Below are 27,705 nucleotides of genomic sequence, written 5' to 3' on the forward strand. Positions count from 1 at the left end.
AGTTCATACAGGGGGTGACAAGGATGGCAAGAAGAAGGATGGTAAGTCTTCTGACAAGGGTGGGGACAAAAGTAAAACTGAGTCTTCATCAGGCCCACAAAAATCCTCTGATGGGGGTGGTGGGTCCAAATCCTCTTCCAATAATCAACCTAAAAAGCCTTGGTGTTATTTGTGTAAAGTCAAAGGCCATTGGGCAACTGATTCCAGTTGTCCAAAGAAAAACACCAAACCTCCCACTACCACAACCCCTGCTGCAAATTCTAGTACCCCTAGTAATAGCAGTGGTGGTGGGAAACCTACAAATAGCCAATCCAAGAGTGTAGCTGGGCTCACTATTGACAATGTAGTTGGGGTTGGTCTTGTTGGGGAGACCACAGAGGCTGTTTTAGTCTCTGAAGGTGCCATTGATTTGGCCACCTTGGTTGCTTGTCCCCTTAATATGGATATGTATAAGCAACTTCCCCTAATAAATGGTGTTGAGGTTCAGGCCTACCGGGACACAGGTGCCAGTGTTCCTATGGTCATAGAGAAACTACTCCACCCTGAACAACACCTACTTGGTCAGCAGTACCAAGTGACAGAGGGTTATAACAACACTCTTAGCCAACATGGCTGTTGTGAATCTCAACTGGGGGGGTTACTGTAGGAGGCTGGCCTGGCTTGTAGTGGGTACCAGAGGTACTTACACCTTGTACCAGGTCTAGTTATCCCTTATTAGTGTAGAAGAGGTGTCTCTAGCAGCTTAGGCTGATAGAAGGTAGCTATGGCAAAGCAGCGTAGGCTAAACTAGGAGACACGTAAAGCTCCTACTATACCACTGGTGTCATATGCACAATATCATAAGAAAACACAATACACAGAAGTACTAAAAATAAAGGTACTTTATTTTTATGACAATATGCCAAAAGTATCTCAGTGAGCACCCTCAGTATGAGGATAATATACACAAGATATATCTACACAAACCAAAATTAGGGAAGTAATAGCAAGAAAAGTAATGCAAACAGTGTAGAATTACAGTAGATTGCAATAGGAGCACATAGGTATAGGGGCAACACAAACCATATACTCCAAAAGTGGAATGCGAACCACGAATGGACCCCAAACCTATGTGAGCTTGTAGAGGGTCGCTGGGACTGTAAGAAAACAGTGAGGGTTAGAAAAATAGCCCACCCCAAGACCCTGAAAGGTAGGTGTAAAGTGCACCTACTACCCCCAGAGAGCACAGAAGTCGTGATAGGGGGTTTCTGCAGGAAGAACAAACACCAGCAATGCAACAACAGTGGATTTCCAGGCCTGAGTACCTGTAAGACAAGGGGACCAAGTCCAATAGTCGCGACAGTGTCGAGAGTGGGCAGGAGCCCAGGAAATGCCAGCTGAGGGTGCAAGGAAGCTGCCACCAGATGGAAGAAGCTTGGTGTTCTGCAAGAAAGAAGAGAGCTAGGGACTTCTCCTTTGGAAGACGGATGTCCCACGTCGCGATGCAGCTTGCAGAGGTGTTCCCACACAGAAAGACAGCAAACAAGCCTTCCTAGCTGCAAGGGTTGCGGTACAGGTTTTTGGGTGCCGCTGTGGCCCAGGAGGGACCGGGATGTCACCGCTTGGAGGAGGAGACAGAGGGTGCGCCCAGCAACTCAGGGAGCCCTCACAGAAGCAGGCAGCACCCGCAGAAGTACCTGAACAGGCCCTGGGAAGTAAAGTGAACCGGAGTCCATGCGGAGTCACAAAAGGGAGTCCCACGACGCCGGAGGACAACTCAGAAGGTTGTGCACTGCAGGATAGAGTGTCGGGACCCAGGCTTGGCTGTGCACGAAGGAAATCCTGGAAGAGTGCCCAGGAGCCAGAGTAGCTCCAAATCACGTGGTACCCAGCAATGCAGTCTAGCGTGGGGAGGCAAGGATTTACCACCACCAAACTTGGACTGAAGAGTCACTGGACTGTGGGAGTCACTTGGACAGAATTGCTGAGTTCCAGGGACCACGCTCGTCATGCTGAGAGGGGACCCAGAGGACCAGTGATGCAGTCTTTTGGTGCCTGCGGTTGCAGGGGGAAGATTCCGTCGACCTACGGGAGATTTCTTCAGAGCTCCTGGTGCAGAGAGGAGGCAGGCTACCCCCAGAGCATGCACCACCTGGAAACAGTCGAGAAAGCCGGCAGGATGAAGCAATACAAGGTTGCTAGTAGTCGTCTTGCTACTTTGTTGCAGTTTTGCAGGCGTCCTGAGCAGTCAGCGGTCGATCCTTTGGTAGAAGGTGAAAAGGGAGATGCAGAGGAACTCTGATGAGCTCTTGCATTTGTTATCTCCAGAATTCCCCAAAGCAGAGACCCTAAATATCCAGAAAAGGAGGTTTGGCTACCAAGGAAGGAGGATTGGCTACCAAGAGAGGTAAGAGCCTATCAGAAGGAGCCTCTGACGTCACCTGCTGGCACTGGCCACTCAGAGCAGTCCAGTGTGCCACAGACACCTCTGTTTCCAAGATGGCAGAGGTCTGGGACACACTGGAGGAGCTCTGGGCACCTCCCCTGGGAGGTGCAGGTCAGGGGGGTGGTCACTCCCCTTTTCTTTGTCCAGTTTTGCGCCAGAGCAGGGCTGGGGGATCCCTAAACCGGTGTAGACTGGCTTATGCAGAGATGGGCACCATCTGTGCCCATCAAAGCATTTCCAGAGGCTGGGGGAGGCTACTCCTCCCCAGCCTTCACACCTATTTCCAAAGGGAGAGGGTGTTACACCCTCTCTCAGAGGAAATCCTTTGTTCTGCCTTCCTGGGCCAGGGCTGCCTGGACACCAGGAGGGCAGAAACCTGTCTGAGGGGTTGGCAGCAGCAGCAGCTGCAGTCGAGACCCCGGAAAGGCAGTTTGGCAGTACCCGAGTACTATGCTAGAGACCCAGGGGATCATGGAATTGTCCCCCCAATGCAGAACCCGGGTACTGCCAAACTGCCTTTCCGGGGTTTCCACTGCAGCTGCTGCTGCTGCCAACCCCTCAGACAGGTTTCTGCTCTCCTGGGGTCCAGGCAGCCCTGGCCCAGGAAGGCAGAACAAAGGATTTCCTCTGAGAGAGGGTGTTACACCCTCTCCCTTTGGAAATAGGTGTGAAGGGCTGGGAGGAGTAGCCTCCCCCAGCCTCTGGAAATGCTTTGATGGGCACAGATGGTGCCCATCTCTGCATAAGCCAGTCTACACCGTTTCAGGGATCCCCCAGCCCTGCTCTGGCGTGAAACTGGACAAAGGAAAGGGGAGTGACCACTTCCCTGACCAGTACCTCCCAGGGGAGGTGCCAAGAGCTCCTCCTGTGTGTCCCAGACGTCTGCCATCTTGGAAACAGAGGTGTTGGGGGCACACTGGTCTGCTCTGAGTGGCCAGTGCCAGCAGGTGATGTCAGAGGCTCCTTCTGATCGGCTCTTACCTCTCTTGGTAGCCAATCCTCCTAACCTGGTAGCCAAACCTCCTTTTCTGGCTATTTAGGGTCTCTGCTTTGGGGAATTCTTCAGATAATGAATGCAAGAGCTCACCAGAGTTCCTCTGCATCTCCCTCTTCACCTTCTACCAAGGATCGACCGCTGACTGCTCCAGGACGCCTGCAAAACCGCAACAAAGTAGCAAGACGACTACCAGCAACATTGTAGCGCCTAATCCTGCCGGCTTTCTCGACTGTTTCCTGGTGGTGCATGCTCTGGGTGTAGCCTGCCTTCACCCTGCACCAGAAGCTCCGAAGAAATCTCCCGTGGGTCGACGGAATCTTCCCCCTGCTAACGCAGGCACCAAAAGACTGCAACACTAGTCCTCTGGGTCCCCTCTCATCCTGACGAGCGTGGTCCCTGCAACACAGCAACTCTGTCCAAGTGACTCCCACAGTCCAGTGACTCTTCAGTCCAAGTTTGGTAGAGGTAAGTCCTTGCCTCCCCACACTAGACTGCAAAGCTGTGTACCGCGTGATTTGCAGCTGCTCCGGCTCCTGTGCACTCATCCAGGACTTCCTTCATGCACTGCCAAGCATGGGTCCCTAGCACCCCGTCCTGCAGTGCACAACCTTCTGAGTTGTCCTCTGGCATTGTGGAGCTCCCTTTTGTAACTTTGCGTGGACTCTGGTTCACTCTTCTTCCAAGTGCCTGTTGGGGTACTTCTGTGGGTGCTGTCTGCTTCTGTGAGGGCTCTCTGAGTTGCTGAGTGCCCCCTAAGTCTCCTCCTGCAAAAGGCGACATCCTGGTCCTTCCTGGTCCTCAGCAGCACCCACAAATCTCAACCGTGACCCTTGCAGCTAGCAAGGCTTGTTTGCGGTCTTTCTGCGTGGGAACACCTCTGCAAGCTTCATCGCGACGTGGGAAATCTGTCTTCCAAAGGAGAAGTTCCTAGTCCTCTTCTTTCTTGCAGAACTCCAAGCTTCTTCTAACCGGTGGCAGCTTCCTTGCACCTTCAGCTGGCATTTCCTGGGCTCCTGCCCCCCCATGACACTGTTGCGACAATGGTACTTGGTCCCCTTGTCTTACAGGTACTCAGGTCCGGAAATCCATTGTCAGTGCACTGCTGGTGTGTGTTCTTCTTGCAGAATCCCCCTATCACGACTTCTGTGCTCTCTGGGGGTAGTAGGTGTACTTTACTCCTACTTTTCAAGGTCTTGGGGTGGGGTATTTTTCTAACCCTCACTGTTTTCTTACAGTCCCAGCGACCCTCTACAACCTTGCATAGGTCTGGGGTCCATTCGTGGTTCGCATTCCACTTTTGGAGTATATGGTTTGTGTTGCCCCTATCCCTATGTGCTCCTATTGCAACCTATTGTAATTCTACACTGTTTGCATTACTTTTCTTGCTCTTACTTACCTAATTTTGGTTTGTGTACATATAACTTGTGTATCGTACTTACCTTCTACCTGAGGGTACTCACTGAGATTCTTTTGGCATATTGTCATAAAAATAAAGTACCTTTATTTTTAGTAACTCTGTGTCTTATGTTTTCTTATGATATTGTGCATATGATATAAGTGGTATAGTAGGAGCTTTGCATGTCTCCTAGTTCAGCCTAAGCTGCTTTGCCATAGCTACCTTTTATCAGTCTAAGCTGCTAGAAACACCTCTTCTACACTAATAAGGGATAACTGGACCTGGCACAAGGTGTAAGTACCTCTGGTACCCACTACAAGCCAGGCCAGCCTCCTACACATGATATATCTGTGAGAAAGGGGTAATCTCCGTTTAACCACAACACTCCCTGAGATGTCTTATTCTTGAGTCCACGTGTAGAGGCTGCCACAAATCACCTTTTACTATTGTGTTTCTGGTGAGATGCTGCTAGTGAGCCAGTAAGGTTGCGACTTGTTGTAGGATAGGCATAGTCACCTAGAAACAAAAGTACTGTCATCCTTAAACCAGCAGTCTTGCCTACAGCAAGAGTCCAACCTACGACATGGCGCCACCAATGATGGTGTTTAGGCACTCATTTACAGATACCCCGACTATCACTGTCTCACAGACACCAGGTACCCTAAGTACCTTTATACGTAGACGTCTGTGGTCCTTGGGAAATTCCTCCTCAGCTGATTAAGCTGTAGGTTGTTCGCGCTCGAACTCATAAAAGGACTTCTACTCCCCATTTTGGTGTTCTGTTTTTCTAAACAAAAATGGCTGCCGCCATTGACATTCCTGAAAATGCAAGACAAGCTCTAACGCAACATTTATTAACGCATGGACTTACAGATGAGGGCGGGGATGTTACTCTTATAATAGAAGCTAATGAAGTATACCAAACAGAAACATTTTATTGTTGGGTCACCTTTCCTGAGGTGGACCAGAGAACACATACGTTCCACACATATGAAATTGCGAACGTACCTCCACGGTACCGAGCATACCAGTATCATGAAATATCACTCACATACCAAGAGCACCAAAACTGGTTTGAAGGCACCCTACCACATGTATTACAATGAGTGAGGCTAGGTCCCTTAAGTAATGACGGACCAACATGGCCTTTGTTTGCCACATACACACCTCACCCAGACATACAAAATATGACGATAGCAGATCTGCGAGATTTATATAATGAATTAGTGACATTATATAGACGACTAGTTCAGTTCGTAACTTTGAACACCGTACCAGCGCATCCAGCACTGCCAGCACCTGGTGGTTACCAATTGCCTACTGGGATTAATCCACAAACAGTGCATACTATCATGGGTAAAATACCCACAGAACGGGAAAAAATACTGTTCTGGATTGCCCAGAAAACTAATCAGCTGGAAGCTGTGTTTCCCCATATGGGACCACAGGAAAAATATAGACTGCTCACTATGTGCTTGCCCTTTGGGATGGTTCCCTCAGTGGATGACTGTGCCACATGGGGTACAGTCTTCGCTGCTATATACACTACTGCACATTGTACTCCGACACTTGCTAATTTACCTGAAGTGTTAAAACAAATACAGAAAGAGCACGGGGCTGCACCAGCCTTGGATTTGGGGATGAAATTAATGCGTAACTTTGACGCGGTTTCTTCAATAATACTCAGTAATATTAAAGGGGAAGCGGTAGCACTGGCAATACGCCAGCGTCTCTGGGAAACTCCACACCAGAAACAGGAGAGACAGCTACCGAAAATTATTTCCGATACCTATACGAGTATAGGGCAGGATAGTTTGGGAGCCAAGCCAAATAAATTGGAGTTACAAGGTACCACCCATAAGGAGGGTACAAAGCAGGCACAAGTAGGCCCTAAGAAGTGCTGGGGCAAACAAAAAGATTTCAAAGGTAGAAGAAATAAGAGAGCTGATTCGCCACACCCGGAGAACTCCGAAAGGATATACAATCTCAGAAATAGGGAGAACATTAAAACTCCAGACAGATATACTGATTCACGTCCCTCTCGTTCCTTTCAGGACGCACCGGATAGACGTAGCGAGAGAGGGGGCCGTCCAGATCGACGTCCTGAATAAGTAAAACAAAAGAAAGACTCGGCACAGTCTACCATTAAAAAAGAAGAGAAGACTCCTCAGCAAAAGCCACAGTTTAAAAAGAAAAAGGTGTCAGCACTGACAGCTAAAATTGCCAGTATACTTGAGAACACTGTTGAGGAACAAGGCGTGGGCAGTTACTCTGTTAGACAGCGCAGCAGAGGTCACAATATGTCACCAGAGTCTGAAAGATCATCTGGATGCGACAGCAACTAACGATTTTATCGCAGCTGAAACTGCGGACGGCCACGTTCTCCCACCCGACAGGGTTTATGATTTAAAAATTCAGATAGAGGGAGACGTGTGATATTTTGGGATTAACTTACTAGTGATATCCTACTGGCCAAAAGAGACTGGCCACCGGAGCACGTCCGTAAGCTCCCGCATGGGGAAGATGTCATTTTGCCTTCTTTCTCCGATCTTGTTCCGGAAGGAGAAAAGGAAGCCTATGCAGCTGAATGGGCTTTAGCGCAGGCACCCACGTTATATCACAATCATGTAGGTTGGGACAAGGAGTCTCCTTGTCATTTTATTTCCGTTAGGTCTATACCCCAACCGCAGCCACAATATCCTGTCAAACATGAAGCGAAAGCTCCGGTGAGGGAAATTCTCACCCAGCTTGAGTACCAGGGAGTAATAGAGCCCTGTACATCTGCAATGAATAACCTGTTATTCCCCGTTGCAAAGCCAGACCATTCATACAGAATAGTCATTGATTATAGACATTTAAATAGTCATACATGCACATATGCTATACAAAACTCACATAGCACCGCACTAATAAACAATATAGTGCGTAAAAAATATAAAAGAACATTAGACATATCTAATGGCTTTTGCTGCCAGAACTTAGCACACGAAAGTCGGGACCTGAGTGCATTCTCATTTGGCTCTCAGAAACGCTTTTGTCGTTTACCTCCAGGCTATAAAAACAGCCCGGGGTTATTTTCAGCCCGTGTAACGTCAATATTACATGATATTGATTCTGAGGCATTATCCTACGTGGATGACATAAATCTCACAGATGACGACCTCGACATTCATCTTGCAAGGGTCGATCGGATTATTTTGGGATTTGCAGACCTCGGTTACAAATTTAACTTTAAAAAAAGCAAGATCGCCTTTCTCAGTGTACTGTTCCTGAGATATGAGCTATCAAATAAGGGGAAGAGCCTGGCCCACACTTTCTAGAGAAATGTGCTCAACTGCACCCTCCTAACACACTTAAGAAACTACAGTCATTACTAGGTTTCTTTAATTTTGTCAGAACATACATTCCAGATTATGCACAACGTATCCAGCCACTTTATGACTTGGTTCAGCCCAAATTTTCTAGCAGAAACTGGACAGTCAAACACACATGCATCCTTAGGGAAATGCAACAGGACATGCTAGAAGCCAAACACTTCCACACATGTGACAATAAAACAAATTTGGTCATCAGAATAATTGCTGGTGCCATTGGACTTACTTATGTCACCTTCAATGAGGGTGACACGGTTCCCATAGCATATAAATCACATTTATACTCTAATGCAAAACAGCGTTTTGCACCTACAGAAAAGATTCTGACGGCAGTTCAGATGGCCGTCATAAGAGAGAGGCCACTTGCCCAGGGGAAACATATTATTGTTGTATCCCCGGTGCCGGCCTTAGCTGCTGTCACCAAAGCAAGCGTTCCTAACGCTAAAGCATTACATCCGCGTTGGATTCAATGGGCAACGTCTCTGACCGCCACTTATGTTGATTACATTTTTGATCCAAAACTTCAGACACAAGAGTTTCTCCAGTACATACAAAAGTACCCTGCTCCTCTAAATATCTTGCCACTAGACAGATACCATACTGTCATATACACTGATGGTTCAGCACAACCGGCTGTAGGTACTAAACATCAATACTCAGCAGCTAGCGCAGCCGTGAGCCGAGTGATGGAAGATGGAGTCTTCCTCCCTAACAATACCTACACGCAGATCTTAGGGGACTGCACAGCTCAGTTGGCTGAACTTAAAGCTCTTATACTAGCGCTCGAACACACAGATCCAGGAAGCCTGACTTTAATAGTCTGCGACTCATACTACTGCGTCCATTCATACAATGATTACCTTAATCATTGGAAGCTGAACGGGTTTAGAGATTCAAAAGGGAACACCATTAAACACAAAATATTGTGGGGGAGGGTGGCTGATCTTAAGGAGAAGCTACCGTGTGTCCATGTAGTATATTCATTGGGCCAACAATGTGTAGGAATACACGTTACTGGCAATATATTGGCTGACGAAGCGGCCAAAGCAGCAGTAGCTACAGCTTCTGTGGCTGCAGTGACTTATTCACAAACGAGATTGGATAATGAAATACTGACTACCGTGAAAGCTTTGGCTGCAGGCAAGGCCCTGTCAAAGGGATACCCTACAAATTATACTTACCATATCAGTGCACCAAATGTTGCTTATGCAACAATTCCTGGGGTTGGAGATTGTGTGATCCCCAACGAAGACCAGAGATTAGATCTAGTAAAAGCAGCGCATGAGGGTGTCGCTTCTGCACATGCTGGTATATCGGCCACGATAACACTCTTACAGAAATGCTTCTGGTGGCCTGGTCTATGCAGACAGACAAAGAAATATGTCCTTTGTTGTGACATTTGCCAGCAGATAAAGGGCCCTAATTTCAAACACCCACTGCAGACATCCCTCTTAGTGTGCAACAGGCCACTACAGTGTGTGTACCTGGACCATTGTGGTCCCTTACAGCCGGATGGTGCATACAAATATATTCTAGTCGCTGTAGATTCTTGTTCTAGATTCCTGTGGGTATGACAACAGCGGTCGGCTGACGCTCAAACGGTTATAAAAGACTTGCTGATCTTTATCGGTACATATGCGGTTGCAGCATTCCATTCGGACCAGGGTCCTGCATTTGCCTCTAAGGCATTCAGGGACACCAAGGGGAAGATAGGTGTTGAACTCCATTACTCCTCACCCTACCATCCAGAGGGAAATTCGGTCATGGAGAGGCAGAATCGTGATCTAAAGCAGTCCTTAACAGCTTGAGTATTAGGTTCAGGCCGCAGTTGGTTACATCACCTATATGGGGTCCAGAGAGCACTGAATAATCTGCCAAGACGGTCCTTGGGGGGACGCCCTCCTTATCAGGTTCACTTTGGGATAACGATGTATGTCCCAGATCTTTATGCCTCTGGTATGGTGGCAGCAGAAAAACCACTTGACATAAATGAACGTCTCACTGTCTTACAGGAGCTTCAGCAATTTCGTGATGATAAATAATCTACAAGTGCTGCCACCATAGGAATAAGGGATTTAGCGAAAACTTCGACTGGTTGGATTCCTAAAGTTGGGGATCTGGTTCGCTGTGAAGAAGGAATTCGGTCCATCGTACAGAGCACCTGTACCGGTCTTGGGAATTCAAGGTACCAGGACTGTCGTCTTACCACCACTGTCTGGCTCTCGAACAAACAGATTTATCTCCATTGATGACATCAAACTACACCATTGCGGCCGATCCTTCACAGTAGACCAAGAGGTCCCTTGGGTGGTTCCCGATCCCCTCTCACTACCCAACAGAACATACGTCTACACAGTAGGATGAACAACACCACTACGGACTATGCAACAATGTCCAGCGCTGTTCCGGATACCTCCTCGACCATGGGGAAGGCGGAAAAGGAACTCTTGCCAGTTCCAGTCACCACTTCAGTGACCACTCCTGTCCAAGATTTGGCTGTTTTTTACACAAACACCTCACAGACTGTTGATACTGTCTACCAAGAGCCTCCACGTTAAGTGGACCTAAGTACAGATAATGCACCGGCTCCCGTGTTTGCAGAGACTACCTCTGGCTATTTCATTGATATTGATGACTTTTCTTCAGACTCATCTACTACTGTGATTGACAATGTTTCAACAAGAAGTAATCTATATCAATGGCTTAAAAACAACTATTTGATATACCCATGGAACCATTTATGGTTCTGTTTGACATTTTCAGTATTATTTTTATGGATTGCTTTTGTGACTGTTTTCTTTTTGCTCATAAATTGTCACTATATTCCTGATCGCTCCTCTGTTGAGCCTGTTGTTGAAGTTTTAACTCCATATCATTCTTCACATAAGGTCCGAAGAGACTTGTCCCTTGTAAAAGTTACAGCAATACCGATTTCTGATGGGATTGTGTGGGACAAAGTTCCCTTTCATATATACGGGCCTACAGAGAGTATACAAATACCATACGTTTTCAAAATATCTATGACAGATGTAATTACACCTGATGTTGTCTCTGATGATTGGGATGTCCAAACAGTTGATTCCATGCTAACTGAAATGAAGGACTATTCCGCTTTTGAAAGTGATGATGTACATGAACATACAATGAATTATGGGGAAATGTTCTGCTATAACAATTGAGGACATTACTACCTACACCGTGCCACTAGATACAGGCCAGTATTAAACTACACACAGTGGGAACACTGTTCTATGCCACCAGTGAGGAGCCCAAAATATTATAGTGATAAATTTACATATTTCTCTGGGCATGACACAAAAAAAGCAGAGTCATATTATTTTAAAATACCTCCAGCACAAATTAGGAAAAGTTTGCTAACTGACACAAAACTGATTTATTCAGATCCCTTTGTTTCCCGGCTCGCAGTTGAAGGTTACGAATACTGGAAGAGCACTATTGACTTGAAAAGTGTATGGGGAACACAAGATTGGCAGATACAGGGTAGGGAAGTTTTATTTCGAGCATGCCTGATTCCTGTGCAAATGATTTACTTAAATTATACTATTCAGCAGACGTCATGTCTGGGGTTAGCAATAATTAAAGACATGAATACGCCCAGTATCCCCACTCCGGCAAGGTTTAAAGATTGGCAATATTTCCTTAATATCACCGGGGAAAGGCTAGATGCAATGGTTAAGGCTGGAACCTATAATTCTTCACTTTCCAGTCCCGGCGGGTGGTTAATATGGCCCACTTACACTAATGAGTGTCAAGCACTTTTCTTAAACACTTCAGGTTTTTTTTCAAATAACAGGCCAGACCCTCGCTTTATATCAGGTCAACATACAGGTAAAATTACGACAGACAGTGTGGGTAAACTGTGCCAGCAATAGGTACAGACTAACACATTAGCTGCAGTTAAGAAACATCTGAACACTCTTTCTGAAGATGTAGACTTGCAGGATTTTCTGCTGGGTCCTAGAAAACAGCGCTCGAAAAGGTTCCTATATGTTATGTACAATTTACAATGTGCATTACAATGTAAATTTGGAAACTTTCACAGATTGAGGCAGCTGCGCGTTTAAGGCAATTGGATAAGGAAAATTTAGAGAAGGCTTTAGCAGTTGCCGACAACGGCATGAATACTTTGTCCAACAGGATCTATTCACTATCAAATATGGTGTTGTCTGCTATTGATATCACTCAGACAGACTTGTCCCGGTTATATCATGGACAGACACAGCTACATTCCATCATGAAGCTGGGTTGAACTTTACAGACACTGAAAAATGGCCGTATTCCATGGAAGTACATTAACAGGAGTGAACTCTTCACTGCTTTTAATTTTTCCAGAGAACAACAGACAATGGCTAAAAGAGATGCTAGTTTCACCATGCTTCACGTAGAAAAACTAGATAAGTTGCCCTTCACAGTAGCAGAGAGTCCTTCAACTATCTGGCTCTTACATGGCATAATTAATTTACCCATTTCGACCTTTCGTTTCTCAAACTGCCTGAAACATCTTGCAGTGGGAAAGTACGAGCAACTAGGAGATAGCTATATTAAGGAAGAATGGGAGTTGCCCTTTGATTATAAATGTTTGAATGGCGAAACAGAGGTCTTTCTTAGCGGAAGCGAATGTGAGACTGCTGTTAGTCATTCAATGATATGTAAGCAGGTGTCCCTTCACGGTCTTTGCAATGCGGGGGGTCGCAAACTTGGCCTGTTTACTGAAGGGTACTCCCGTCCCTTTGATTCACCTTGTATTTCATGTACTTTCCAATGGAAGTTATGTGGTACTGAACAATCGAAGTTGTTGCGGCATGTGACCAGGAATTGCCTACTCAATCTCGGTCTTGAAGGTCGTTATGTGTTGTGGACATGTTTTATTCCCCCCCACACGAGAGATAAAAGTATCTGACATGTGGCCCCACATAGATACTAATAACGTGAACTATGACCTAGCTGAGTAGGCTAAAGGCGCTATTGTTTCAAAAACAGGTCGCCTTGACATCCGCAAAAGAGATGTATGCTCTCCAGATTGCGAGATCATCAGCCGAGATACAATCCCTATTAAATACCAACTTCCCCAAGCACTTTGGAGAGCTGGTATCCAGAATATTCAATGCTTCGAGCACTACCGGGATTGTCCATTTCTTTAAGGCTGTCGGTCTGGTTTCGTGTCCACCTTCCAGACTGTCTTCGGAGTCACCCTGACGGCCATCCATTCGCTCTTTTCAAGTGTGTTTGGTGGCTTTCCAATTATTTTGGCTTTGTTTGACGGACTACTACTGCTATTTCTTCTGATTCACAGTGGTTGTTTCTTTCCAGCTACGCAGAGCAATGGAGGCGCTCCCACCAACTCCGCTGTGCCGTGAACTTATGGTTCGGATCGTCGGTGCACCCCTGCTGGTGGAACTGGAGCATGACTGGTCGTTGTCATTTCGGCCCCTTCTCTGGTACGTACAACCAGTTTTCCGCTGCATATGGTGCATCTTTGAACATCTGCCTATGGTCTGTCTTGCTGTTGTACCGACATCTCCTGTGGACCACGAACTGCTGATGTCCCCGATGAGGGTTCATACACGGTCATGCCCCTTGACACTGAGGTTGCTCCGCGAGGCCACCTATGTGCCTTCTGTTTTGAGATCTACCATGGATGACGGCACTGCAACGGATTACTTTACACCAGAAAGTACGGCTCACTACTGCTCTGTGGATCCATTTGTCCGCCCAGCACTCGACTTAACATTAGATGATGTGGACTCATTTTTGAGGTCCTTGGTTGGTGACTTTGATGACACTCTTCGAGATCACGCGTACAGCAAATAATTTGATGAATTGGCTTGTCATTCCCGATTAAAATTATGCATTTAAATTAACTTGCTTTGGAACGCTGTGCTTGTCGTGGTTGACATTAACATCTCTGTATGTATTTTAGCTGAACTGGTTTTATTCCTTTTTTAACATATTTTAAAGAGTTTTTTTAGCTAGTTTTTATGCTTTTAGCTTTTTATTCAGTGCAATTTTAGCATTTGGGTTCCTATACCTTCGTCATACCTGTTACGGCAATGGGGAGGGTGTAGTGAATCCTAGTTTGTTTTAATGGGATAACAGGAGTTAGCTTAGCCTCTGCTTGCAGACTCGTGCCCCTATCACCTAGTGACTTTTAACCTATTTAGCTTGCTCTGTATTAGACCATTTAATTATTTAATTCATCCAAGATGGCTTCCTTATTTATAGTTAGGCCACTTGTTATGCTTTTCATTATCAGTGCCACTGCGCTAAGGCGTCAAGATCAAGCAATAAAGACAAACAAACAGTAGGTGTTCACACTTAGGGATTTTCCCTCTCTATACTTTCAAGGGATTGTTTATAATAATTGCCGTCCCAAGCATGTCTGTTATCTATTGTTTGGGAACACACCTACGTCAGGGGTCTTGGTAGATCTGTATAAATACATTGCACTTTAGACAGATTATCAGAGGGATTCTGACCAGATGGCATCACCACCATCACTGATATCAATGCTGTACGTCGTCTTGACGCAGACCCAGTCTTCGTGTCCCTGCGGAGTCTGAGATAGAGACCTCATTCCAAGGTAACGAGGGTTGGGGGCTCCTCTCATGGACATGGCATTGGCAGATTAGGTTTAACAAACCCAGCTCTCCTTTAGGTAGGAGGTTAGGCCTATCACATTAGGGTATTAGGGCATATTACACCTCGTATGTCTGTTACACGCATTGCAAGATGGTGGGGGCCTTTGTAATAATGACTCTCGTCTTCACAATTCTGTTTCTTGCATTATTCATTATCCTAATCATTGCAGCCCATGCAACATATCGCAAATTGCAGTTGTGTTAAATAAAAACTATTGAAACTTTACTGCATCTTTGTCATTGCCTGTGTTTGTATGAGACATGATATATCTGTGAGAAAGGGGTAATCTCCGTTTAACCACGACACTCCCTGAGATGTCTTATTCTTGAGTCCATGCGTAAAGGCTGCCACAAATCACCTTTTACTATTTTGTTTCTGGTGAGGTGCTGCTAGTGAGCCAGTAAGGTTGGGACAACAGTTGCGACTTGTTGTAGGATAGGCATAGTCGCCTACAAACAAAAGTACGGTCATCCTTAAACCAGCAGTCTTGCCTAGAGCAAGAGTCCAAACTACGACAAAGCTTTAGATTGGACAGTCTTTTTATTAATTGGGTGATTAGGTCCTGAGTCTCCAGCCCTCACACTACCTTCTTGAGAAGTCTTAGACTGCGCGTCCCGCTACCCTGAGAATGCAGCACCAAAAGGATATAGCTAGTATTCAGTTTCAGTGCTGCAGTAGATTAGGTAACACAGTAATAAAAGGCCCCTCCCACCTCATCCGTAGGCCCAGTAGCCCCTGCCTAAGTTGCCCAAGGACTCGAGAGGAAGGTAGCAATAGAAGCATTGCAAGTATCTTGAAACTCCAGAGTTTTTAAAACCATATATTTCACCAGTTAACAGAGGTCAAAAGTGACCTGCTGAATAACATGCAAGAATCAGCGTGAGATCATCGATTCCTGCATGTTATTCCCTATTTTTCAGGGCAACCTTGTAATGGCCAGATGTTCCTGTAATCTACAAGTAGGGATACTCGGGTATATATGCAGTTCCATATGCGGGAACACCAGTGCCCAGCTCCTCTGCAATGGCAGGGGAGCGGCGCCCACTGGCTAAGAGCAAGCAGCTAATAAATAAAAAAATATTTCGTTTTATTTTTCAGCTGCTGGCTCAGTTGTTCCAAACCTTGCCTGGAAGGTATTGAGCTGACCGGCAGAGACTTAGACAGCCCCTGATCAAGATATTGGGTAACTTATAAACTCCGCATATCTGCATCTCCTCTATCAACCACCGGAGGGTCATCAACCACCATCCCAGGGCTCGGGAGCAGGGAACGACTGCTGTGACCACCCAGTCTTTCTCAATCACCATCTTCACACAAACTGGGCAACGACAAGTCCGGATCCATTTACAATTACATTTCCAGTTCCATTTCCCTTTCCCCAACAGCCATGCAGAATGCTTTAAAAAATGAAATGTTTCTCGTTATGGTCTCCTGTTTCCTTTTTGCAGTAACCATAGTGCCCTTCACGGCACTCACCACCCATGGGTCTTTTTCAAAAGGCAGCAGAAACTTGTTTCCACTTCTTCTATTGCGCACTTGAACATAGTCCCCCACACAGATGTCCCGCTTCTTTACTCTTCACTTTCTTGACATCCTGTCATTTTCGCATTCCCGATTGGACAGTGCCTCTTTTACTCGATCATGAAGTTCAGAGGGTGCTTGCACATGAGGAATAGTTTCTCGAACTTGTCGATTCATGCACAATGAGCTAGGAGTCTTTCCCGACGATAGTCCCTCAAAAATCCATATATCGCACAGTCAACATTATGACCACCAGCTACTGTAAACCGCAACACCTTGTTGAGAGTTCTCATGAAGTGTTCTACTTCTCCATTGGCCTGAGGCCAACAAGGAGTGATTGTTTTGTGAATGATTCCTCGTGATCGTACGTACTCAGCAAACTCCTACTAAAGAATGGCAGTCCATTATCTGTGCGTATTTCCTGGATCAACCCATGGGTGGCCATGATGTTTTTGAATGAAGGGATGATCTGAGAAGCAGTAAGGGACTCTACAATTTCCACTTCCGGATATTTGGAGAAATCGTCCATCACTACCAGCATGTGACGACCATCTGACAAACTTCCAAAACTAGCGTTGGCCTGAAACCACAGGATTGTATTTATGACCTCAGTAATGACAGGTGGGGGACTCTCAGCGGGAACAACTGCTTGACACATCGCACACTGCCAAACTGCATGTTCCACTTAATCGTCAAGCCCAGGAAACCATACCTTGCTTCTCAACTTTGACTCTGTCTTGACCATTCCTTGGTGCGATCAGTGTTCCAGCTCCACTACTGACTTCTGCAAAGAGACAGGAATTACCAATCTGGGTCCTCTCAACAAACATCCTTCGGGAGATATGGCCAGCTCAGTCCGGAATTCATGCAATGAGGACAACATCATTCGAGCCTGCCCCATCCTAAGAGCCACATTTTGAAGAACAGTGTGCCACTTTCCAGACTCCACGGCTGACCTCACGATCTGTAAATACTCATCACCATCTGTAGCCACTATGATTTGATCAATGGAAATAGGTAAGGGACGAGATCTTTCTACCACCAGCCTCACATACTCTTCAACTTCATTCGCATCAGCAATCTCTCGAGGAGTAGCTGGTCGGGCATGTCTTGACAGGTAATCGACCGGGTTAAGAGAGCCATGTCAGTATACCACTTGAAAACGATAATCCTACAACTGCAGAATCCACTTTTCTATTTGTGGAGGGGCTTTGGAGGAAGATCCATTAAACAATGGTATTAATGGCTTATAATTAGTATGCACTATGAACGACTGTCCATATAGGTAGAGATGGAAACGCCTGCAGCCCCAATGCACCGCAATGGCCTCCTTCTCAAATTGACAATAGCACTGTTCAGTCTCTGTCAACGCATGGCTGGCATAAGCCACCAGAGCCCACTCTCCATCTGATTGTCTCTGCGCCAACACTGCTCCCAAACCAGTGGGGCTGGCATCAACAAATAACTCCGACTCTTTATGGGGATCAAAATACACCAGCGTAGTGTAATCTGACAATGGTGACTTGGTGGCTTGGAACGAAGCATCTTGTTCAGGTCCCCACTCCCATACCCCATTGGCCTTTATCAGGTCTCTGGGCAGGGATCTCAGGGCTGTTAATCTTTTGATGAAATGCCCGCAATAGTTTATTATGCCCAGATAACTACGAACGCCAGACACATTGGTGGGAGCTGCTGATTGAATGTCTTAGCTCCTGTCTTAACTCCTTTCCCAGAGAAAAGATACTCAAAACTGCCCCTTCAGTTTGTAAGAAGGCACACTTGTCTCTGTGAAGTGTAAGACCATTTTCTTGAAGCCTTTGGAATGTCACTCGAAGACAGTGCAGATGTAGTTCTATGGTGGGAGCGTGCACTAGAATGTCATCACTTGCGTTGAATACTCCGGGTAGACCAGCAAGCACCCCCCAAATAGTGTCCTGAAAAACTTCCACTGCGCTGGAGATTCCAAAACTCAAACGCTTGTACCTTCTGAGACCCACATGAGTGGAGAAAGTAGTTATGCCTCTAAAGTCAGGATGTAGCATGGGATGATAGTATCCAGTGTGCAGATCCATCTTCAAGAACCATTGTGATCCTGCCATCTCCGCAACGATGTCATCCACGGTAGGTGTCAAACGACGTTCTCCCTTAATGATGACATTCTGCAGGTGCATGTCGACACAGATCCTCACCTCTCCTGGCTGTTTGGGTTTCCGTGCAATTACGATTGGTAATACCCAGGGCATGGGACCATCAACCTTCTCAATTATGTCAGCCTGCTCAAGCTTTCTGAGCTCTTCTTCCACCTTCGGACGCAGATGGAATGCTACGCGGCGGTGTTTTAATGCCACCGGCTGGATGGATTTATCAATATGCAACCGTATCACACGGTCTTTTAGGCAACCAATCCCCTCAAAAAGATGCCCAAATTCGGTTAGTAAGCTCTCCACCATTCCGAGGTGCACACTGAAAGCAAATAATACAAGGTTGAGTTGCTCAGCCGTTCTGCAGCTCAATACCATGTCAGATCCAGTCTTTGCCACAAACACCCTGGTGTGCACTGAACTCTCCTCATGGGACAAAGTGGTTGTGAAAACCCCCGCTAATAGCAGCGGTTGCGACGACCCAAATGCATATACTGGAGTCAATGTTGGCTGTAGCTGAAGTTGAATGGAAAGAGTTTTCAATAGTGACTGCGCCAGTATGTTAATTGAGGCACCAGCATCAATTAGTGCCTGAATTTTATGTCCTGCAAGAGAGATGGAACATTGTGGTATTCGCTTTCGAGGATACGCTTCAGGCTGCAGAGCATGTATCACATGGACAGTCCCTTCTTCCTCTTCATCGTCATCCAGATCGTCGTCTGGATGACACTACATGAACAGTTTTAGATTTCTGGGACTTTGAACATACCGCTGAACGACAAACCTTGGCAAAATGATTCATCTTATTGCAGCTTGAACATTTCTTGCCTTGGGCCGGACATACACCTTGATGAAGGAAAGGGCCACCACACAAAAAGCAAGTTTGTGAGCTTGTGGCCACCTTTTGCCGACTTTTCTTCTTCTCCCTGGCTGTTGTGGTGATAGCATTCACATGTTCAACCTTGACCAGAGTCTGCAGCGCTGCTTCCATATGGGCTGCCCGTACTTTTGACAGTCCTTTGGATCAGCCCATTGTGAGAATATTTGCCATAGACATACCAGGTACTTGTAGCTGCTGTTGGGACTCAGTGCTTCCTTCCAGGAACAGAAACAGCAGGTAAGGGCGCGAGGGAACAGGCACCTGCTTGTCGCCAATTTGTTGAGTTCCTGTTATATTATTCTCAGGCCTAACAGTGATTGTACCAGCAGGATTGGACACAACACACAGACAGCGGTAATAGAATACTGGCCACAAGCGAAGCTCCCTTGGCCTCTTTATTACTGCTGGTTCACTTCACCGGACGGACCATATATTAATACACTTGCGTGCATAATGGCCTGACCCACGGCAAACGTAACAGAGTGCAAGGCGGATAGCAGCGTTGGGAAAGGTAAGGTTTTTTTTTGTTTTTTTAATTTAACCTCCCTCCCCTCAGGTTCTCCCCTCTTGAAATTGACGGTGGCCGCTCCTGCTAGTGCCTTAAACAGGCTTCAAGAACCTCACATAAACGCTCGGAAAAGTTGATGAGTAACTTTTTCTTTGTTGATCAGTACCGACTTTGCTCATTAACGGAGACTACAAAACAAATATGGCTCAATTTAGATTGCACACAATAATTTAGTTAGCATAGCAGAGGTACCAACAAGAAAGAAAAGAGGGCACTGAAGGAAACAACTATCTAAACAAAACTGAGAACATAAACAATATCAAAGATGTGTGTATAAACTAGTCTGGAAGAACGTCCGTCTTTTTTAACTGTTATACCATCCCATTGGTTTTATTTCTGCCGCACGCCATTTACATCAAAAGTTTCAAAAAAGATAAAAAGAAACATTTATCTTTTTATAGGCAATAACCACGGGGTGACACTACTCCACCTCTGGCTCACCATATAATAAGTAGACATTAAGTTACGTAATGCAGAGGTTTATGTAAGTGCTGCAAGAGTCAGGTCATTCTTAGCCAGGTCAAACAATAACTCACACGGTGGAATGAAATAAGCAGATGGCCCACCCCCATGCCTACCCAAATGAAAATATTCTTAACTTTTATTATAATGTACCACTGCTCCTTGCCTTAAGGTGAAAAAAAGCTTTTCTATTTAAGAGAGAAACACTTTGGAGATTTAGATGACATAGCAGAACACAGCCATTTTACAAATAGAATGCAGCAACTTACAACGTGCAGACTTCTCCTGGGTATTTTCAACATACAAGAAATGTCATTGACAATGTTGTCCACAACACTTTGGGTGCCAAATAACTGCACATCCCTGTAATAAATGTCTCTGTTGGGAAACAAGTACATAACGATTCATTTGCTTTATTTTTCTCATAAACAGAGTAACAATTTCATATTTTTTTGGAATACATCAAAGTGCAAGCGACTTCAGAAAATGTCACCAATAAACTATCAACAAGATGAAATAAGACCTTTTTCGCAATGTGCACCTAGGCGTGTGGTCATCTTGGTTTTAACCGAGCATGCTATTTATGTATATAGTTATAGAGGCCTGCAGTCTGCCCATTACTGAGCCAAAACTAAAACAAACAACAATGCACTATTTATTAAGGGGTGAAACATAGTGTGCTAAATGACAGTATTCTCTTCTCCCTAAGACACAGCTTAAATATGAAAGGACATGGAACAAGCTATGACAATCACTGCTCATGCTGCTGCAGAACGAGGATCACGGTATGTGGCAATCAATTCACCCCAATTGCGACTGTTACAACACTCTGGGAATCAGGGTAGGGTACCGATATTCCGTGTTTGAATTATGGCCAATGCCATGCTTCTTTGCCATTGGCTAAGATCCACACTGTTCTGCGGTTTCTTTCTTCCAAATATATTGTAACTTTAGTGAACATGTTTCTACCTCCTTTCGTGTTTCCTCTTACTCCTGCTTAATAAGAGCCTACTGCCAGAACCAATAGCTGAGGAGAAACTGAACTCCCATAAATAGTCTGACCAGGATCACACCCAGTGCGCAGCAATGTTAGGAACATATGATCTGATTGAGCTCAAAGCTGTTTCTGGGTAAGATTCTCCAAATTATGCAGTAGATAACGGAGCACACTGCAAATGTGGCAAATTCAAATGTGTGCAGAAAAACTCTGCAGCTCCACAATTACATTTCCAGTGTAATATTTGTAGTGTCTCTTTGCTAGTGGGAGCTTACAAGTGGAATTGTGTTTATTTTCATAAATAATTTTCACGAGTTGCTTTTATTGTTTTCTGCACTCTGAATCAAATTTTTCGTGTTTCACTGATCAATTATTTTGTTGGTTCCAACTATCAAGCTGGACACGAGGGACTGGGATCGTTCGAAACCTGTGAGGTTTTCTCTTCTGAATCTCAACAGCATCTATATTAATAATAAAAAGTGTTTCTTTCATGAGTAGTGAGCAGGAAAATGTCACGATCTGGCTGGGGCAAGTGACATGGAAGACTTTACATAAAATGCGAAATGTCTTAATACCGAATGCAGGTGCTTCCCTATTTTCTCTCTATAACACTTGTTCCCGTTTTTTTGTGAAAATAATGTTTTTCTAAAGTTTCTGTTGTAGTTTACAGCTTTATGGAACATTATTAGATCATAAGTTCCACTGTCACCAAGGAGGACCGCGTCAGTTGGATCTCTATTGGCTGGCTGAGAAGACTCTCTGTATGTCTGGTGCAAGAAGATTAAACTCACATAAACTGCTGACAAGTGAGCGTCATCCTTAACAATAATTTGGCAACGAGTGCCAGCTTCAGTAGACAGCAGGCCACTACTACAGGGGATGTTGGAGAGTACCTGTGTGTGAAAATAAAAAGAAGGAACTGTGTGCTATTACTTCAACAATTCCACAGAAAGTCAGAAGAAAGCATCATATAATATTGTGCTGATGTTAGGATTGTGGAAATGCTGATTACTCCCGGGGACGTTTTTCATTGCTGGTTTATTCCAATAAAGCAGAGGACCGGTCATTGTTATAGTTACACTTATCTGAAGAAACTGTAACTCGTGCTGTAGTAACTTTAGGTCGGGGGCAGCTCCTCAGCTAAGGCAGAGGAGTGTCACCCCACTGGATTGTCGGGAGAGGAAAAATAAAATTATAATAACGCAATGTTATTATAATATTATTTTTCCTGGGTAAGGGGTGTGACTGGGCTGGAGGGAGGGGGCCGGAGGAGGGCTTTTGCTGCACATGTCTGTTTGGCCTGTCCTGTTGGCCTGGCCAAACAGACATGCACACTTTGCATGTTCTCTACCCGGCTGTATTGCACAGCCGAGTGGAAAACATGCCCAGGCTTCCACTCCCAGTCTGAGCAGCGACGCAACTGCTCAGACCAATCACAACGCTGCTGTCATCCTGGTGACAGCTGCATCAGGATGGGCTGGGATCCTGTGTAAACCATGAAGAGGACGAGGACGGAGGGGAGACAAACACGTCTCCTCAGAAGGTAAGTTCTTTTTAAAAAAATGTATTCCCCTGCACCCAGTCTGCCCTGCCACCGCCCGCTGAGTGTCAGCCACCACTGCTTTAGGCCACAAGTTATAGCTTCCTAATATATAAATGCAACTGTGGGGAAATAACTTGGACTCATCCTGTCATTTACCATCAGTTTACATCAACGCAAGAACTCATTCATGAGCCAAAGTGCAAGTACAGACAACAGCATGGCAATTGTAAGCATGGCCAACAGCGTCACGAACACAGAACTCTTCAGAAACTGCTGAGGCTATACAAACTTTGAGCACATATAAATGAAATTACTCACCTTCATGTGAATGACACTGCCGCTGGTGATTGATGCAATACAGATGATCAGTTAGAGCTTACTCACAGTCAGACCGGCTGTCCCACAGACTAACTCCACCCAATGTTTGTTGAAATAAAGAAAAGGCCAACATAATCTTACTAGTTTACATTGTACCTAATACTGTTACCTGGTGATTAATACAATTCCTATAAAATGTAGAACTTGCATTGCACTAATATCCATAGTCCATTATGGATAGTAACCATTCTGTCAATCACCCTCCACACTTTTATCTAATCATGGTCCTCCCTCAATTGAGTGGGAGGAGTGGATTGAACATCCTGAAAACTACCTAGCAGGCTTGAATGGTCAGAACATCAGTCAATAAAGGAAAATGACTTTGTTATGAAATGCCTTGGGCAAGGAGGGGCGGCACATACTTAACCATCTACCTACAACGTTTGATAACTAAGGACAGACTACTCAGGATGTGTATAAAATAGACAAAAAACAGCTTGAAACAATATTTGCCAATGCTGTAAATATTGCATTGACTAGCCACAAATTGTTTACAAAGCCTCAAAGACTGAATGAATGAGAGTGGGAATTTGTTTCACCTAAGAGAATTGGCAATAAATGACAATGTAGCGTCAATTTGTTGCAGTTACAGAGGTACTTTGACAGATCAATACATAGTTCAATGTTTTGGTAATATGATACAAGAAAGATTGAGGGCAGTGAAAAACTGAACATTAAAAGAGGTCACAGAAATTCACAAAATATTTGAAGAGTCAAGTGTATGCATGAAAAAAATGACACTGGTGCATGCAGTAAAGAAGGCTAAGCTGCTGTAACTGGTCATAGTTGTGATGATAGTATAGAAATGCTGTAGCTGTTGTGTAAAAGAAAATGCAGGTGGGGGTAGGGTAGAAATAACAAGACAAGGGGAGTTGAAAGGGGTTTCAAATTTGCAAAATTCTGCAATAGGTGTGGAAGTACGTATCACAATTTGGAATCAAAAAAAAGTTTTTCATTGAACAAGGATTGTAGGGAAATACGTGAAAAGGGGTAATTTTGCAAGAATGTGTAGTTTAAAAAACAAAAGTAATGTAGGATTTATTGACAAAGGCAAATATACAAAAATAGTATTAATTATAAGCAGGTTTGAAGAACATCCTGGAAGAAAGAGTAGAACAAAGGCTAAATTAATCTGCAATGGTCAAAGTAGGAATTTTGCAGTAGGCAGTAGAAGAGTTGTGGTGAGGATATAGAGAAGGTCCATTGCAGAACCTAAAGGCAATAGTCCCATGGCTTATCAAGGTAGTAATATCAATGTGTTGGCACACATTTGGGCTGAGACAGAATTTAACAACAGGAAAGTAAAAAGGAAAATATATGTGGGAAAATCAGGACCTCCAAAACTTGATTGGGTTAATCACTATGACCTCAATATAATTATAAATCCAAGGGCTAAAGATCAAATAAGGGTGATGGTGGCACAGATGTCGAAGAGATTGAGAATAATGGCAAAGATGTTTTTGAATGGAAATTAGGAACATTAAGAGAATATGTTCACAAAATCATACTGAATGAATGGGCTCTATGGTAAATCATTGTAATGGGACTAGGAGAATCCTCCTCATAATCAGGAAAAAGAAGAGACAGATGTTGAAAAACACGGTGAAGGAGTACATAACTGTCCCTGCAGTATCTACTCACTGGGTATTTCCAATAGTTATAATGAAATAATCAGATGGAAAACTAAAGATCGCATTATTAATCAAAATATTGTTGTTGTCAGTTTTCCACTGCCTAACATTGAGGAAATGGTCCTAATGTTAAAAGGAGAAAAGTACTTTTCTATAGCTAGATCAAGAAAACTCACAGCCTTTGTAACAACCGAAGATGTTTATCAATTTGAGCATTACCATTTGCATTTGCCTCAACTATAAGTATATTCCACTGTACGATGACTGCCATAATTAAAGATCAGGAACAAATTGTTTTATACCAAGATGACATATTAATTTTTTGGAAGACAGTGGAGGAACACAATTTGATACTGAAACAAGTTTTGGACACATTGAGTAGAGGATTGATGACATTGCGGGAAGGTAAATGTCAAGTTTTTAAAGGTAGAAGTAGAGTACCTAGGATACACCATTTGTGAAAAAGTTATCAGATCTAAACATTATTTTCCAGAAGCCAGAAAAGGGTGCTCATGGACTCCAAGACAAAGATGAACTCAGGTCATTTATTGGCCTTGTGCAATATTATGCAAAGCCTGTAAAGATTTTTTCATGATTGAGTTTTTAAAAACTCTATTGAGGAATGAAAAACATTTAAATGGTAAGACAACTCATTTGAATTAGTGAAAGGAGAAATAGTTAATGCAAAAATGTTGCCTGTCTGCTTTTGATGACAAAAAAAGAACGTGTGTAACAGTGGATGCAACTAGGGAGGAAATTGTGGTGGTTTTGTCTCAGTTCAAAGGTAGTTTGGAAAAGACTGTTGCTTTTGCCTGTTCTTCTCTGACAGAATCTGAACGTACTTACTCCACCACAGGGAGGGAAGCATTAGCTACATCATAGGCTATTGATTATTTCAGGATATATGAGCGTGGGATGTTGAAGTGGTTATCACACAGATCACAATACTCTATTCCGAGTGTTACTGCCAGAAACAACCAGCAATGTGCCAGCTCGATTATCTACACCAATGTCACAGTTGGAAATCTGACAATATAAGATGATATATGTTGTTGGATGGAATAACAAGCAAGTGGATTGCTTATGGAGGTTACCTTTGACATATGTATTAGACACAATTAATGATGACTTTGGTGAGGTGGTAACTAGTGTGGAATATGTGGTAGTGGAGTGTAATTTGTCAATTACCAAGGAAGTTAAATGTTTGTTGAAGAATGGATATTCAATAGAGAAAAATGTAAGAGTAGGGGTCAGACCATTTTGTAAAGTATTAGATGACTTGTCCCTAAAAGGGGGAAAAATATGCTAATGCTTGGATGAAGGTTTATAACCTCTTATATTTTGAGGTAGAGAGTCTATGAGCCTGTGCATCAAAGACATTCACGCACAAAGGACATTTGGGGCAACCTATTCAAAATGGGGTGACCTAGAATATGTCATGAAGTTACAAAATAGATGCGGGAGTGTAGTGCATGTAAGGAACGAGAGAAAGGTTAAGGGTTGGTGAAGGTTTTGATGTTCACACACGATTTGGTTCAACCCTGAAAAAACGTGAATGAACTTTATAGGTCCTATATATGCTTTTCTGCATAATTTGAGATTTGTCTTAATCCTGGTGGATGTGCATACTAGATAGCTAGCAGTTGAGTTCATGAATGACATAACCACTGCTAGCACTATCAAAGTGAATAGAATCTTTTTTTGCCAGCGATGGTATACCATCATATGGAATGGTTTCTTACCTGTAACTCCAGTTCTCTCGTAGGGCTATTTCCATGATAGTCATAAGCACTGAATAGTTCTGCGCGCCTGCGGGGACCCCGGAGCACTGATGTGAAGCATATTCTTAAGTGCAGATACCAGCCCTTTGAAAAAGGTCTGTCAAAAACCACTTAAGAATAACACTGTGCAGCCTATGTGAACAGCTACACAGGCCAAATTGTTGAAAAGAAAGCAGCTGCAGTGTAAATTCACGTTCAAACACCTATTTATTGTAGAAATGTAATAAAAAATACATTCTCATACTTTATTTACACCTCTCATGAGAATAAAACAATGCAGGGCAGTGTAGCCCGTAGGCTGCCATTATACAGAATGTAAATAGAGCTGTGCCTTTAAGAAAGTAAAGTCTTCCTGTATCCCATCATGCACAGCAAAAGGCAGTTGCCTCAGTTCTTTTTGAAGGCTTGTAACCTGATATGAAGGAAAAAAACATTTGCTGGAGTACCAACCTCGATACTACTATGGCAACTTTTTCTATGTCAACTCCACCGGGGAGGAGGGAGGCTTGCTTATGACTATCATGGAAATACCCCTACGAGAGAACTGGAGTTACAGGTAACTTTCTCTCCTTCTCTCGCAGGGGATTTCCATGTATAGTCATAAGCACTGAATAGACTAGCAAGCCCATCCCCATAACCGCGGTGGAGTAGACAGAATAATACTGAAAAAACATGAATCATGCAAATCAATTCTTAAGCGAGGCCTGTCCAACCTGCGCATCTGCCCTAGGGCCTGTATCAAGGCAGTAATGCTGTGTAAAGGTATGGACCGATTTCCAAGTGGCTGCCTTGCATATCACTGCCAAAGGGATATTTCTCATTAAGGCAGCAGTAGCTGCCTTCCCTCCAGTAGAATGGGCTTTTGGCTTGCCACCAAGAGATTTGTTCGCTAACTGATAACACAACAGTATACATGAAACAATCCACCTGGATAATGATTGCTTAGGCGTG

The 27,705-nt window shown here is 44.3% G+C and overlaps 1 protein-coding gene across 1 annotated transcript in view; it reads right to left on the reverse strand.

Annotated features, from left to right (window-relative positions):
- Positions 1-27,705, reverse strand: part of SPO11 (SPO11 initiator of meiotic double strand breaks) — an 883,213-nt gene that overhangs the window by 607,983 nt on the left and 247,525 nt on the right. The window contains exon 5 of the mRNA XM_069201619.1: positions 20,694-20,802. Within this exon, the coding sequence (XP_069057720.1) occupies positions 20,694-20,802 (109 nt within the window). The remainder of the gene's footprint in view (positions 1-20,693; positions 20,803-27,705) is intronic.

The sequence above is a fragment of the Pleurodeles waltl genome, chromosome 7 (assembly GCF_031143425.1).
Source record: "Pleurodeles waltl isolate 20211129_DDA chromosome 7, aPleWal1.hap1.20221129, whole genome shotgun sequence".
Lineage (NCBI taxonomy): Eukaryota > Metazoa > Chordata > Amphibia > Caudata > Salamandridae > Pleurodeles > Pleurodeles waltl.